General features: G+C 38.9%; 1 protein-coding gene across 2 annotated transcripts in view; it reads left to right on the top strand.

Moving 5' to 3' along the window:
* Positions 1-1826: 1826 nt before the first annotated feature.
* BTC (betacellulin) overlaps positions 1827-16877 on the top strand; it is a 54257-nt gene continuing 39206 nt past the window's right edge. The window contains exon 1 of one of the 2 annotated variants that reach the window (XM_011927176.1): positions 1827-2237. In XM_011927176.1, the coding sequence (XP_011782566.1) occupies positions 2174-2237 (64 nt within the window). In that variant the 5' untranslated portion in view covers positions 1827-2173. The remainder of the gene's footprint in view (positions 2238-16877) is intronic. The other variant, XM_011927177.1, reaches the window with a different exon arrangement.

Raw genomic sequence — 16877 nt, 5'->3', positions numbered from 1 at the left:
GAGAGAAATAAAAAAGAAACAAGCAAGCAAAAAAAGACAGGAAAAGTCTCCTAACCTTGAAGAGATTGGATATCCAGTGTCAGAAAATTTGGAAGGAATAGTCTTGGGAGTACTTATTTTATTTATGATGGTAAATAAAGCCCTCAGGGAAGGTTATTAATTTATCTGTCCTATTTAGTATATTAAATTATACTACTTCATATTCTAGTGGCCTGAAAAAGTTAATTTACCACTTGAATGGCATGAATGATGAATACTTACACCAAGTCCTGGAATTTTCCAATGCTCAACAAACATTTAGTACTTTTTGTTTAGGTCTCACTTTTTTTTTTATTAGTATCTATGAAAAAGGAAAATAAAATTGTAACATTCTGTTGGGGCTAACAGGGCAGCTGTTGGCTAGGCTAAATGTCATCTTGGAGTAAGAAATACTTTAACTTAGGGCACTGATGCTGGGAGATGGAGAGAATATCAGAAAGGATAAAGGCAGGGTGGAAGTGTTGAGAGGGAGGGAGATGATGTCAAAATCCAGTGTTTCTGCTCTTTTTAGCTGGGGTGCAATAACCTTCCATCTTACAACTTTGGGTTTCTCTAAACTTCATGCCTGCCCTCTCTACCAATGTTTTATGAGCTGTCACGTGGGACTAGAATAGGATTCTGAAAATTAAGAGCTGCTTTTTATTCCACTGGATATATCAGTTGCCTGGGGCAGTAAAATGATTTGAATTAGTTTTGAAATGAAATGTCATTTGTGGGAGAAAAATACACAACAATTTATTTAATTTAAAAACAGGATGACAAGGAAGAAGCAGACACCCAAGCTACATTTCATATGTAAAATAAGGCTTATGTGACTTTTGGATGCTATAGAAATAAAATTTCTGTACTGAGAGGCATGATTATCCACATAAATCTTATATAAGGAACACAGATCAGTACAAAAACAGCTGCACTTTTCGGTTATTTTGGAGGAAATATCTAACCACATAAGGTAAAATTGGATGCTGTTTGCTTTCTCAAAAAGCTGTGAGGATGTCTTTCTGTTCCAGAAAGTGCTTAGTGCAATTAAATGAAAATATACTGAATACATGAGTAAATTCATAAATAGAAATACAAATGAAACTTCTAAAGTAGGTCCTGGTGAGTCCAAATTTTACAAATTATTAGACGACAATGCACCTAGAAACTAAGACACTAGCTTGAAGGCTTTTTTCATTTCCTTTCTTTTCTTTCTATTTTGTTCCTTTCTTTTTCTTTTTTCTTTTTTCTTTTTTTGGTTGTCATTGTTTTGAGACAGTGTCTCACACTTGCGCCTAGGCTGGAGTGAAGTGGCTCGATCTCCGCTCATTGCAGCCTCCATCTCCCAGCCTTAAGCGATCCTCCCACCTCAGCCTCAGGGAATAGATGGGACTGCGGGTGCACATTACCGTGCCCGGCTATTAATTTACCTTTGTATTTTTTGTAGAGACGAGGTTTCGCTATGGCTTCAAGACTTTAAAAGGCAACAATGACTCTTTTGAAATTGCCTGCATTATCAAATGCCTGAAGTCAACCACAATGAATGGTGACTATGGTTTCTCCATGACACTAGCAATCCTCTGAAATAAAGGAAGTTAGAATTTCAGAACACCTTTGGGTCTCTGACTCTTCCTCGGTGGCTTCCAGGAGTTTAGGTCAGCCTGCAGGCCCGACGAGCACCCCTGACACCCCTCCACATGGATTCTTTACATCTCCCTCCCTACCTTGTTTACGCTCTAAGAGGGAGGGAAATGAACAGTCAGTCAGGTGAGACCCAGCAGGGGGAGTGGTGAGCTGGTCCAAGGGCAGCCCGAATATGTCCCTGGGTGTGGGTATGGGTGTGGGGCAATTTGGGTGGGAGCAGCGTGGAGGCTCCCAGGACCAAGTCCTGCGCCTCTTTGGCGGGGTGTGTGCAGGAGGAGCGGGGATAAATAGGAGGCTCCCTCCTCCCGGCGACATTCACGGAGCCGGCCGGCCGCCCGCCCTGGGTGTTTCCCTGCCCTGTAGCCAGGGTGCCAGCCTGGGAAGTAGTTTCGTTTCCTTCTGGCTCCGGGATTAGTTTCCAGGCACCCTCTCAGGCGCCCGAGGCCCGGGAAGGGGGCGAAGAAGGAGGGAGACTTGTCTAGGGACTGCCCGGCCCCGCAGAGCGGGTTTGATGGACCGGGCCGCCCCGGGCAGCGGCGCCAGCTCCCTGCCACTGCTCCTGGCCCTTGCCCTGGGTAAGTGGCCGTGCTGGGCACTGGAAACCATCAGGAAAGTCTGGGGCTGGAGTCGCGGGGAGGGCGAACCCTGAACCGAGCTGGCATCTGGACAAGAGGGCGCGCTCGGGCTGGTAGGCGCGGGTTGGAGAACTTTGAAGGCTGGGAGAGCGCGAGGTTAAGGATCTGGCAACTGGGCACCTGGGGCTGCACCTGTTGGAGGCAGTCTGTAGACGCGTGAGGAGGGCCGAGGGCGGAAGCGATTCCGAGGTCCTCGCTGCCAGTGCTGCAAGTAGGCCGCCAGCTGTTGCCTTGTGCGCACAGCAGAGGGCCTGGCGGCGCAGGCGGGATGTCCACCGGGGTGAGGCGCTGTGCCCGCGAGTTAGGGCGGGGTGGGGGCGAGCAGGGAAACCCACTAAAGAAGCTCACGTGGGAGTATAGACCAAGAAGCATATCCTGCAGGAGGCAGAAGAACGGGAACTCTTTGACTGGAGGTGTGATCACCTGGCGTTAGGAAACAGTGCCAGCGGGAGGAGAAGTAGCAGGATGCCTAGAGCCCTCCAGAGGCTCTCTCCTGCCTCCTGAGGAGTCAGAACTCACAAAGCAGAGCTAGAACCTCAGATGCGGCTGGAAGCAGGCCTCCCCTTCCCCTCCCCCGAGGGAAGGTAATGAGAAGGCTTCTAGGTAGGAAAAATCCCAACTCCTCAAAGTATACTCTCTGCATCATGGTCATTTTGCAGGGCAGGGAAGGGAAACCAGTGACATTTTCTAATCTTAGCTGGGCTGTAGACATATCTGGGTTTGGAGAATTTACGTGGTAGGAGGAGAGTCTCCACAGCTGAAGTGTCACCACGATATCACTCCTACCTTCAAGCCTGGGAAGGGGACACCTCAAATGAAAAAGAATGGGAATTCCTCTTATGGAGGAAAAAGAGGAGGAGCCTAAATGAAAAACTTTCATTTGACTGTGTCCTTGGAGTAAGAGAGGTGGCTAAAAAGGTACAGTGAACTCGGCTGGAGGTGGATCAGACTTAGGACCAAGGTTAGAGAAAATAAACTTATTTAACAAACCCTGAAGAGGAAGGAGTCAGTAGCAATTTAGTGGTAGAATGAATGTGTACATTCACGAAGAAGACCAATGGGGCTGAAACTTAACCGTAGAAATAGTACTGATGCTTTTGCCAGCATTGCTTGCATGTAGCTGACATTCTCTTCCTTCACCATGTCTAAACTGTACAACAGTCAAAATATTCCCTGAGAATCTGTTATAAGTCAGCAAGGTGCTGAGGTATGTAGGAATGGAGGTGGAGAAAGGGCTCATGAGATTCCTAAAATAAAGCATGATTCCTGCCCTAGAACTTACACTGAATTTGGAAATGCAAGCCCAGCAGTGTAACCTGTGGAAAAATTCATGAAATCAGAAAAGAGAGAGAGAGCTCAACAGTGGGGCCTGAAATAGTGGGGAAAGGCTGAATGGGGGACACGACTGCATGCCTTGAGGCTTGGGTAGAGTTTGCAATAGTAGAGAGGAAAGAGGGAACAGAGACCAGGGAAAAAGCAATTAGTAAAGGGTTGGTGATGTGAATGAGGGTGCTTTACTGGAAAGAGTAGAATTTCTGAGAGGCAGACAGATTATGAAGAACTGAAAAAGCCAGATTAGAATATTTTGAAAAGAATCAATAAGCTATTACACACACACACCATCACAGGGCTTGACTAGGGAGTGATATGATTCAAACAATGATTTAAAGGTGATAAATCTGGCAGTGAGGTGCAGTATAGAAAAGGGGGGTGCCTGCGGGCCAGAGGACCTGATTGTCTCATAGGTGTAATATGGGCATGAGCTAACTGGGGCCTAAATTAGGGTGATGTTTTAGCAGAAGTGTCATAGTAGAAATGACTATTTAAAGTCAATGGACATTCTTTCCCCTTTACTATCACACAATATTTTCTTTTCAAAACTTGTCAAAAGACAGAAATGAAAAACAAAGAGCAAAACTCTAATTTAGTGCTGTTGTACACTCAGGATAACCTAAATGTACAACCCTCCTGTTAAATGATTGGCTTGGGAAATTGAATTTGGTCTCTAGATCCCCTTAAAGCTATACTTCTTGCAGAATGCCAAAGGATGTAATTTGTTGGCATCACTGTTTCCATTAAGTGGTCCTATTTCTGTCATACACATTTTACTTTTAAGTCCCTTTCCTAAATTATGTCACTTGTTGTTCTATTGACTTTTTGAAAAGAATGTGAGCAATAAGATGCATGAGGCACTGGTGTGTATGTGTGTGTGTGTGTGTGTGTGTGTGTGAGAGAGAGATGGTGGAAATGCAATGAGAGTGGGCATTGAGCAGACATGAGCCCTGGTTTCAGTTCTGCCATTTCATGACTCTAAGATGTCTGTAAGTTACAACTTTCTGGGCATTGTTTTTCTCATTTGTAAAATGAAGAGGTTTCATTAGATGGTGTTGTCCTTTCCATGTCACATTCTTTTCAAAAAGTAAACAAAACAATATGTGATGTAAATTAGAAATGGCTTATGTCTATTATAAATGTAGATGCTCCTTAAATATGTCTGGCATTTAGTAGATGGATCTTTACAGGATAACTTCCATTCTAACATATGCAAATTGTGTACTACTTTCTTTGGGAAATTTTATAAAGACAGAAGTGGGTTTGGAGATATAAAAAGAAGGTATACCATAAGCAGATTATATGGTACAAATACATTTAATATAAATATAAATTATATGTTTATGTGTTGATATTCTTTATATGCATTAATTTGGTTTTATTTTCTAAAACCATTTAAAGATGTTTTCTAAGTCAGTAGAAATCCTGAACCATTTAATCTTACTTTCTCAAAAAATGAGATTTTCCAAAAAGGGCTCATATTTCTCTACTGTATTTTCTTTTTCTTTCTTTCTTTCTTTTCTTTTTTCTTTTTTATTATTTTGAGACAGAGTCTCACTCTTTTGCTCAGGCTCGGGTACAGTGGCATGATCTCTCAGCTCACTGCAACCTCCGCCTCCAGGGCTCAAGTGACCCTCCTGTCTCAGTCTCTCCAGTAGCTGGGACAACCGGCACTCGCCACCACACCCGGCTAATTTTTGTATTTTTTGAAGAGATGGGATTTTGCCATGCTGGCCAGGCTGGTCTTAAACTCCTGGTTTCAAGAGATCTTAGCAGATAAATATTTGTTGCTGAATTAGGTAGGGAGAGATAGGACATTCAAGTGCAGAATGTCCTATCTAGGGAGACATAGGACACTCAAGTGCAGAGATGTCACATTTCGTATAATAGGAAAAACCAATACTGGAAACCAGTTCTTTTGACTTATTTAAAAAGCATGTAAGCTCATCCTAGCTGTCTCCTACACCTTTGCTTCCCCTACTGCCTACCCACACATCTGTGCCATCCCCTGGCTCTGGCTATTCTCTGGCAGATTCTTGGACTCCTGGCTCTTCCTTGCTTCCAGGAAACCCTGCTTCTCCTAGCTCAGGACCAGGCTAGCTTGGCTGATAATGTTCAGTTGCTATTGGTCAGACCAGGTGCTTTATTTCGGACTGTGTCTGGCCTGTGTCAGTCTGGACATCCTAGTCTGATTCTATCCTTGAACTTATGAGTGACTCCTGTATATTCTCTAGTCTGCTTAGAGCACCAGCACCTAGGGGATGCTCCTTTGGACAGATGGAGAAGGGGTGACATCGCTTCATAGTCTCCCTGATAGAACCCACATGGTAATTACTGAAAATTGGTAAAAAGACCGTATCTTGAGGCAGGGCCATGTAGTGGTCAAGCCTGTAGACTTTCAACCAGACCTCTGGGGCATGGCCTCATAGTGCTGTAACTTGCTGGCTCTGAAACTTCGGGCAAGTCTCTTAAACTTACTTGGCCCAGTTTCCTCACCTGTAAAACCTAATAGTAATAGACCAATGCAATTATGTGAATTAAATGCATTACTATGTAAAGCACTTAAAATGTGCCCAAAACATAGAATAAGCATGAATTATTATAATAGACAGTGGGAAAGCACAGGACAAATCATTATTTGTTATCAATACATCTTAAATTTTTTTGACATTTTGATTCTGGATGCTTCCCGAATATCATCAGTTTCTACTAATTAATGGGAAGACTTTTTGTTGCCTTTATTTCTCAAATTCCTGCTCCCACTAGTTATGAAATAGGTAATAGATAAAAATCCTCAAAAAAAGTTTTATTTTGACTGGTTTTGTTAAAAAGGAACAAATGTAAAAAATAAAGCTGCAAAAGGAAAATGTATATCTACTCTTGAAAAAATAAATGCCTCTACAGATTCTTCTTCCCCTGCCAATTTTGATCCTAATTTTATACAATGAAGAGCTTTACTGCACTTGCCTAGCATTGATATCAGACAAAAAAGTTAGACTGCACTAGCAGAGTGAAATAAAATATTTAGAAGGTAATTTTAATATTTTAGGAAATCTCATCAAAATCGGGTTGTCAGATTTATTTGAATTATATAAGTAATTGACTTAATTAAAAAGAAATAAAACTGTCATTTTAGAAGAATGGATGATGATGCAATGTCAAAAGTTGTTTCCATATATAAGAAAAATGCATTAATTGAGGAAAGTTTTCTTAGGACAAAATAATTTCTTCAGATGCTTAAGAACAGATAGCCATGCATAAATATTGTTATTCTGTAATGGTTGCCTTGTAACATTGAGAAAGCTGCTTAAACTCCTTTTCTGTAATTCTCTCACCTATAGAATTTTAATAAAGGTAACTATCATTTAGAGACACAGAATTATTTTGAGGATAAAATGAGAAAATGTAGGAAAAGATTTTAGAAGAATAATTGGCAGGTAATATTCAATGTATTATTACTATTTTATCTTCGTGAATATCCAGATAACTTTTCAATTATTTCATGGGTATTTGTCTAAAAAGAACTAGAGTCAGTGTTTACTAAGCCAATTGGAGTGTTAGAGTTTGTACTTTGACCAGAGGAAACTGCCATAATAGTCAACACTGGAGGCAAGCAAAGGAAAATAGGGCAGGAATTTGCCCTCCATGGCCACTCTTTCAAAAGTGCTTTGAATTGCTTCCTTAGAATGTAAGCTCCATGACGGCAGGGGTTGTTTACAGTTAGCGCTCAGTCCCTATGTATATAGTAGGTGCTCAATAAATACTGGTTGAATGAATGAATCTCAGTGGGGATAGTCCAGGAAGTCCTTCTAGGTCAGTGGCTTCTCAGAGCGTATCACAAAGATGTTGATGTGAACTCTTCTGTTTCCTCACATACATAGTCACATCCACTCCCTTTCTCCCTGACACACACTTTCCTAGTTTTGATAATCAAAATGTAAGAAACTCGCTTTCTCCCAGAACTCTTTGTATCCTATCTTTAATGTCTTCAGATTTGCTAACGATGACTTATTTTTGATACACAGCTCCTTGCTGAGATAGCAGCTGACTCTGGTTTTGCCAAATAGGCTGACCTGGTATGAATTTTATTCTTGAAAGGTGGTTACTGACTATCGCCATTAGCAAAACATTAACTTAACTAAATGAATAACTCTTTTGCTCATGGCACAGTACTTGGCAGGTTGATGAAAAGTACTATCATTATTTCTAAACATGTGATACTGAGGAAGACAGACCTAAAAGTTTTTACTATTTTAATTTTACTATTTTAAAATATGTATAATATTGTTTACAGTGTGTCTAAACTGTATTAAACATTAATGAGAAAAGTCTAAGTGTAAGCTATTGTCTTTCTAGAAAGACTTACATAGGATAGAAATGTTCATTCCAAATGAAACATTGCATAATAATTCAATCCTTAAGGAAGTTTAAATTACATAGTATGGATTAAATATGATCTCAGAAAAGGAGAATTTATTACAGGCTGCAGAGATTAGGGGAAAATTCACTAATAGTGACAATTCTTTCTTGGTAGTGGTGAAGGAAAACAATGGGAGAAAAATTAAAAGGTGGACAAATTAACAAATTAATAGTTATCACTTTTTTGTGTGTAGCAGTAAGTAGACCCAAATTTCTCAAACAAAAAGTTAACTTTGTGCAGTTTTGAAGGAAATAATGTCTGGTTAAGAAAGCACGATTTCCCAAATGAGGGCATTAGTCAGAATCCTGAATTCTTGATACAGTTCTATCTCTGTAGGATATCCTGGGAATTGGAGGCAGGGGATTTTATAATTTAGACAAATTCATGCTTTTTGTTACAAGTTAGACTTAAAATATTACATGGTCTCCTATCTGGGGAATTTGTTAAAATACTCTGGAAATATCTAGACTTCCTTTTACCTTATTCCCTACAGCCTGGGGACAAGCTGGCCCCACCTTTTGTGTAAGGTCCAGATGAGTGGTTTACTGGTTTGCTGGTTTGCTTCATGTTTCTTTTTCCATGTTCCCTAAACATGTATTGCTAGGCTTTCTTAGGTTGGAGATGGCTCATAATCAGGAGGACCTCCAGGTTCATCTTAGGGTAACAACAGCACCTGGGAAAAAAAAAGACTTTACAGATGTGAGAACTAACACTGTGAAACATTAAGTAGCTTCCCTAAAACATAGTATATGCTTAGAACTCAAATTCTGATCTTCATGACTCCGCATGTGCTTTCAACTCTACCATGTCCTGCTTTTATGCTTATTGATCTTAGGCTGTGCCAGACCCCAGCTGGTACTGGATCTGCAAAGAATTATACAAAAGTTGGTCAAGAATGCTCTCAAGTCAAATTTAAGAGGAAAGCAATTTGATTAAAATTCATATGTTTTATATTGCTCAAAATGGCTAGCCTTTCCAGGCATATTTATATCTTAAAAAAAAAATCTTAGTATTTCAATGGTATATCTAATTGTTATAATTTAAAGAAACAATGAAATACTTTTTTAGATGGTTGAAGGGAGATGCAATATTTAATCTTAATTCACATCAATTAAACAAGGTCAAATAACCTTGAAATACTTTCATTTATTCTCTACATTTTCTTTCCTGAGGATATGTAGTATATTACTTACCTGACTCATAGACTAGAGGTATTAATTACAAAATGGGGATGAGAAGTTTAACAGTATTCATATTCAGTCGCCTTGTTTTAAAGTGATGAGCTAGTTGCATAACAGGATGAATTACTAATATAATATTTTCCTCTTTGCAAGACTGTGGATTTATTCACTTGTTTAACTATTTAGTTTTGAAGAGTTACATAAGGAGTACCTGACACCTAGTAGGACCTCAAAACGTATTAATTAAATGAATGAATGAACGTAAGTGGCTATTGGTAGAATATGCCCAGTCAGTAAAATGACAACAGGTTAAGTAAAAAAAATTTGTATTTCTTGTTGGCAAAACACTGACCCCAGATTCAGAGATGTGGTAGAAGGACAGGTTTCTCCATCCCTTGTTATATGGGACTTGCTGCTAGCAGTGCTATGGATTCTTTCACAAAAGGACTTTTCTTTTTCATGTAGCATTTCTTCTATTTCTTATGTTTTGTATTGAGGATTCAGACTGCTACATGTTTGGTTCAGGGCAGATTTTACTGGTCAAAATGTAAACGTTAAAAATAAGTGTTTAAGTTGGGGAGGGAAGGGCAATGAACTCAGGGCACTCTCCAGTGGTTTATTTAAAAATACCCTTGAATTCTGTGAGATGTCAGATGATATTTCTCTCTTGTGTGATTAAAATTGTTTTTAACAGAAATGATTTTCATGAATGGTGAGTAATAAAGTTGTTGAATTCATGGGTTTATGTTTAGTATTAAACAGAAAAACAAACTTTTGGTGGCTCCTATAGAAATAGAAATAGCTTTGCTTTAGAGACTGACTGCAGCCTGGGTTGTTAGTGTTGAGAATCCCTAACTTATTTAGTATTACATATAAAGATTTCATTACAATCAATTGTCTGAATTTTTTAATAGTTAAATATAAGCACATTATACACAGATCTTTGTTGTCTACTCTTTGGAGTGAGCTACATAGTCCAGGCCATACTAGAATAGGTGAGAACCACTTCCCTCGGTCTTCTAGTGCAGAAAGCCTGTAGCACCACCAGGAAATTGTCATCAGAGCTGAGTTAAGCACTTACAGGACACTTACACTTGACTTGTTCACGATCACCTTCCTACTGAAATGCCATCTGGGTTTCTGACACTCAACAGGTCTCATCTCTTAGGGTAACAGAGACAGGATGTTACTACATATTCAGGTATCTCCTTGACCTCTATAGAGTATCAACATAGTTACTTACATTTTGGGGAAGGTTATAATTGTAAAAGCATTTTGTTACCCGTTATCTCATTTGATCTTCACAATAAAAATAATAGCAGAACAGTTGTGTAATATGTGAGAGGCCCTGTTCTAAGACCATAATAATTCATTTCATCCACATAACATTTATCTAACACAGGAGCTAGGTTGATATCATTATTATTCCCATTTATAGAGTAGGATATGAAACACAAAGGGATTAAGCAACTTGCCCAAGGTTCTGGCTTTAGGAGAGCTATGTGTGTGAGGTGATAGTTTTTTCTTAGTTCTGATAAATTTACCACCATAAATGAGATGAAAACATTAGAGGAAGCTGAAAGTGGGTAAATGGTGTGTGAGAATTCCCTGCACTTTGCAACTTTTCTGTAAATATAAAATTGTTCCACAATAAAAAGTTTATTACAAAAAAAAGATACTGCAGGAAATTCCAATCACTAGCCAGTTTAGCTATTCACCTGCTTAGAAAATAGGACTTGACACATCAAAAATCTAGAAAGATCTCAAGTTAACACCCTAACATTACAACGAAAAGAACTAGAGAACCAAGAGCAAACAAACCCCAAAGCCAGCAGAAGACAAAAAAATACCCAAGATCAGAGCTGAGCTGAAGGAGATAGAGACACACAAAACCCTTCAAGAAATCAATACATCCAGAAACTGGTTTTTGAAAAAATTAATAAAATAGCTAGCTAGACTAAAAAAGGAGAAAAGAGAGAAGAATCAAATAAACACAATCAGAAATGATAAGGGAGATACCACCACTGACCCACAGAACTACAAACAGACATCAGAGAATACTATAGACACCTCTATGAACATAAACTAGAAAATCTAAGATAAATGGATAAATTCCTGGATACATACACCTTCCCAAGACTAACTCAGGAAGAAATTGAATCCCTGAACAGACCAATAATGAGTTCTGAAATTTAAGCAGTAATAAATAGCCTGCCAACCAAGAAAAGAATTCATGGCTGAATTCTACCAGAGGTACAAAGACGACTTGGAACCATTTCAACTGAAACTATTCCAAAAAATTAAAAAGGAGGGATTACTTCCTAACTCATTCTATAAGGCCAGCATCATCCTGATACCAAACCTGGCAGAGATACAAAAACAAAAAAAGAAAACTTCAGGCTAATATCCTTGATGAACATCAATGCAAAAATCAACAAAAAACCGGCAAACCAAATCCAGCAGCACATCAAAAAGCTTATCCATCACGACCAAGTTGGCTTCATCTCTGGGATGCAAGGTTAGTTCAACATATGCAAATCAATAAATGTGACTCATCATATAAACAGAACTAAAGACAAAAACCACGTGATTATCTCAATAGATGCAGAAAGGCCTTTGGTAAAATTCAGCATCCCTTCGTGTTAAAAACTCTCAATAAACTAGGTATTGAAAGAACATACATCAAAGCAGTAAGAGCCATATATGACAAACCCACAGCCAGTATCATACTGAATGGGCAAAACTGCAAGCATTCCCCTCAGAAAGCAGCACAAGACAAGGATGCCATCTCTCACCACTCTTACTCAACATAGTATTTGATGTTCTGGCCAGAGAAAGAAATAAAGAGTATGCAAGTAGGAAGAGAGGAAGTTGAATTATCTTTGTTTGCAGATGACAGGATCCTATATGTAGAAAACCCCATCGTCTCAGTCCAAAAGCTTATTAAGCTGATAAGCAACTTCAGCAGGCCCAGGTTACAAAATCAATGTGCAAAAAGTCCTAGCCTTTTTTTTTTTTTTTTTTTTTTGAGAGGGAATCTCGCTCTGTCAACCAGGCTGAAGTGCCGTGGCACTATCTTACTATCTTGGCTCACTGCAACCTTTGCCTCCCAGGTTCAAGCAATTTTCCTGCTTCAGCCTCCAGAGTAGCTGGGATTATAGGTGCCTGGCACTATACCCAGCTAATTTTTGTATTTAAGTAGAGACAGGGTTTCATCATGTTGGCCAGGCTGGTCTCGAACTCCTGACCTCAAGTGATCCATCTGCCTCGGCCTCCCAAAGTGCAGGGATTACAGGAGTGAGCCACCACATTGGCCTAATCCCTAGCATTCGTATACACCAACAACACTCAAGCCAAGAGCCAAATCAGGAATGAACTCCCATTCACAATTTGCCACAAAAAGAGTAAAATACCTAGAAATATAGCTAACAAAGGAAGTGAAGGACATCTTCAGGGAGAACTACAAACCACTGCTCAAAGAAATCAGAGAGGACACAAATGGGAAAACATTCCATGCTCATGGACAGCAAGAATCAGTATCATGACAATGTTCATGCTGCCCAATGTAATTTATAGATTCAGTGCTATTCCCATTAAACTACCATTGACATTCTTCACAGAATTAGAAAAAACTATTTTAAAATTCATATGGTACCAAAAAAAAAAAAAGAGAGCCAAACAACCCCAAGACATTCCTAAACAAAAAGCACAAAGCTGGAGGCAGCATCATTCTACTCAACTTCAAACTATACTGCAAGACTACAGTAACCAAAACAGCATGGTACTGGTACAAGAACAGACACATAGACCAATGGAAGAGAATGGGGAAATCAGAGATAAGACCACACAGATACAACCATTTGATCCTCAACAAACCTGACAAAAACAAGCAATGGGGAACAGATTCCTTATTTAATAAATAGTGCTGGGAGAACTGGCTAGTCATATGCAGAAAATTGAAACTAGACATCTTCTTTACACTATATACAAAAAATAACTCAAGATGGATTCAATACTTAAATGTGAAACTCAAAACTATAAAACCTCTAGAAGAAAATGTAGGCAATACCATTCAGGACAATGGCATGGACAAAGATTTCATGACAAAAACACCAAAAGCAATTGCAACAAAAGCAAACATTGACATATGGGATCTAATTTAACTAAAGAGCTTCTGAATAGCAATAGAAACTATTATCAGACTGAACAGATAACTTGCAGAATGGGAGAAAAATTTTGCAATCTATCAATCTGACAAAGGTCTAATATCCAGAATCTACAAGGAACTTAAGGAAATTTACAAGAAGAAAACAAACAGCCCCATTAAAAAATGGGAAAAGGACATGAACAGGCACTTCTCAAAATACATACACATGGTCAAGAAACATATGAAAAAAAACTCAACATCACTGATCATTAGAGAAATGTGAATCAAAACCACAATGAGATACCATTTTCACACCAGTCAGATTGGCTATTATTAAGAAGTCAAAAAACTACAGATGCTGGTGGAGTTGCAGAGAAAAGGGAATGCTTTTACACTGTTGGTGGGAGTGTAAACTAGTTTAACCATTGTGGAAGGCAGTCTGGCTATCCCTCAAAGACCTAGAGGCAGAGCTATCATTTAACCCAGCAATTCTATTACTGGGTATATACCCAAAGGAATATAAAGTATTCTACTATAAAGATACATGCATGCATATGTTCAGTGCAGCAGTATTCAGAATAGCGAAGATATGGAATCAGCCTAAATGTCCATCAATGATAGACTGGATAAATAAAATGTGGTACATATACACCATGGAATACTATGAAGCCATAAAAAGGAATGAGATCATGTCCTTTGCATGGACATGAAAAAGTTGGAAGACATTATCTTCAGCAAACTAATGCAGGAAAAGAAGACCAAACACAATTGTTCTCACTTATAAGTGGAAGCTGAATGATGCGAACACAAGGACACATGGTGGGTAACAACGCACACTGGGGCCTGTTGGGGAATAGGGAGAGCATCAAGAAGAACAGCTAATGGACGTTGAGCTTAATACCTAGGTGATGGGATGATGTATGTAGCAAACTACTATGGTACAAGTTTACCTATGTAACAAATCTTTATATCCTGCACAAGTACCCCTGAACTTAAAATGAAAAAAAAGAAAATAGGGCTGGAAATATACCTGAATCATTTCACTGATTATAATTTCAGGGTCTAGCACAGTGCCTGGCATGCAATAAATCCTCAGTAAATGTTTGATCAAATATTGATTCCATGGATGTTTTGTGAGATTATGTGACATTACAAAAATGAAAATTCATTTTGACTTTTTTGGTCATGTCTATGACGGAGACAAAGTCACAGAGATGGAAAGCAGAATAGGGGCTGGGAGGAGGGGCAAGTAAGGTATTATTGTTTAATGTTTATAGAGTTTTAATTTTGCAAGATGAAAAGAATTCTGGAGATGCATGGTGGTGATGGTTGCACAATGTGGATGTATTTAATGATACCTTTAAAAAGGTTAGGATAATACATTTTTTGTTATATGTATTTTACCGCAACAAAAATAGTGAAAAAAAAGAAGACAGAGGTAGATTATTTGTGGCAACATATTTATGGTGTGGGAGTCAGCAAAAGAGCTGGTGAAGTTGAGTAAAAAGGAGAGGATAAGTAGGAAGCCCAGAATAGGGGTAGATTTTAGATGGAAGATTTGGGAAAATCAACCATATCAAATACTCTAATGTGGATGTGAAGGAGGATGAGGCTAAAGAAGAGGCCACTCTTGAGTGAGCTATGAGGAAATTATTGGTGCTCTTGAAAGACAAGAGACAAGAGATTATTGGTAACTGAAGACACACACACACACACACACACACACACACACACACACTCGACTGAGAGAATAGAAATTGGGGTTGTGGATGAAAAAGAGACAAGATTTGGCTTATGAGAATCAACTTCAAATATGTGAAAAGTCATTTCAACCAAGGTTTCCCCTGTATAGTTCAGAGAATATGGCTTACATTGGTGAACTAAAATTCCAGGAAGGCAGCACTTACCTTCATTTGGAAGAAATTTTTTCCCAAATGGAGCTTTGAAAAAAGTGGAGCCAGTTGCCTTGGGATGTGGTGAGCTTCCCCTGCCTGTACACACATGTGGTCTGGATGGTACATAAATGGAGTTGTGTAAAGGTGATTCTTAAGGTGGGTAGGGAGTGGGCTATGACCATCAAGTTTTCTTAGGTTCTTACGAGTACAGGATGATATTACTGCACTTTGGCAATGTTTTTGAGGTTGAAAGATAAAATTTCAGAATAAGAAACTCTCAGTAGATTTCCCTGGGAAGGACAGAAGACACAGGCCACTTGGAACCTGGGAAACCAATAATGAAGAATTTTTAAAAAGACAATTGAGTTTTTCCCCCAAAACTGAATTCAGTAACTGTGTTCTCTTATGGTCCTCATCTTGGAATATAGCACCAATTCTATGCCCCAGGCTTAGTTTTTGTGTTAAATACATTGCATATTTCAGATCTTACCATCTATTAAAATAGGAATGACAGACTGATAGCTTACTATGAAGGGGAAAAATAAAGCACAACTACAATAGGTAAATGACATTGACAAAAATTTCAAATATTGTTACATCAGGAGATAGTTATCTGTAGCATTGCCATCCTGTGATAGAAGACTTCTGTGAGGAAAATCCCTGCTCATTTTTAGGTAAAAGACCATCATCATGCAATGGAGGGTCAGAAGAGTGATTGGAAGTTTGGTTGAGATATGAGATGAGACTACACACAAAATAATAAACTTCACTTCCACTTGCCTTTGCAGAAGCATAACAAAGAATACACACCTCACTCTTAGTGATTTCCACACAGCAGTTGTCTTCGCTATCAAATACTTAGTGAGTGGTTTTCTATACTAGTCAGATTCTTAATTGGGAATCTGTCTTTCAGGATGTGGTGGGCAGGCCTTGAGAAGCTTCTGGCAATATGTGTTGTGACTATTTCTTAAGGAGTCTTCTTTTCATAGGCCACACAACAAAATCAATTGAATTGTTTCATAGTCACACCAAACACACCAAGAAGGCCATTGTTTCTTAATACTTTTTTGTATAATTCGTCACTCCGGCTGAACAGTTTTACTCATTGTCTCCCAAAAGACACCAAGCTCATTTCTATGTCATTTCCTTTGGTCCTCTGTTTTTAAGTTCTTCTGTGAAACTTTTCTTTTTGATTTCTCCAACTTAACACACTGCCACTTTTTGGAATTCCAATATAATTTGTGTTCTAAATACCTGATGCCTAAAATATTCTGCCTAATCTTTCTTTCTTTATATTCCTAGTCTCTGCAAATGGTTTTATTGATAAAGATGATAATAAATTCAATGCTAAGTTGTGTTGGCTTACTCTAACTCATTCAAAGGGTTTAAGTACTGGGGCTTTTTCAGGTTGGGTGAGCATCTACTCTGAAATCTTATGTTCTTTTCTTTACCATTATTAACGTTTGATGACTATTTCCTCATGGATCAGAGACCGTATTATCACTAGATCCAGAAACCAATGCCACAGTTTCACCTCACTTTGCACTTGGATAATCCTCCTTGAAAACAAATTGTCCTTTTTCCTCGGTTCTTTCACCTCCTGTC

The sequence above is a fragment of the Colobus angolensis genome, unplaced genomic scaffold, assembly GCF_000951035.1.
Source record: "Colobus angolensis palliatus isolate OR3802 unplaced genomic scaffold, Cang.pa_1.0 Scaffold70, whole genome shotgun sequence".
In the NCBI taxonomy this organism is placed as follows: domain Eukaryota; kingdom Metazoa; phylum Chordata; class Mammalia; order Primates; family Cercopithecidae; genus Colobus; species Colobus angolensis.
This window is presented reverse-complemented; position numbering and strand designations above follow the sequence as displayed.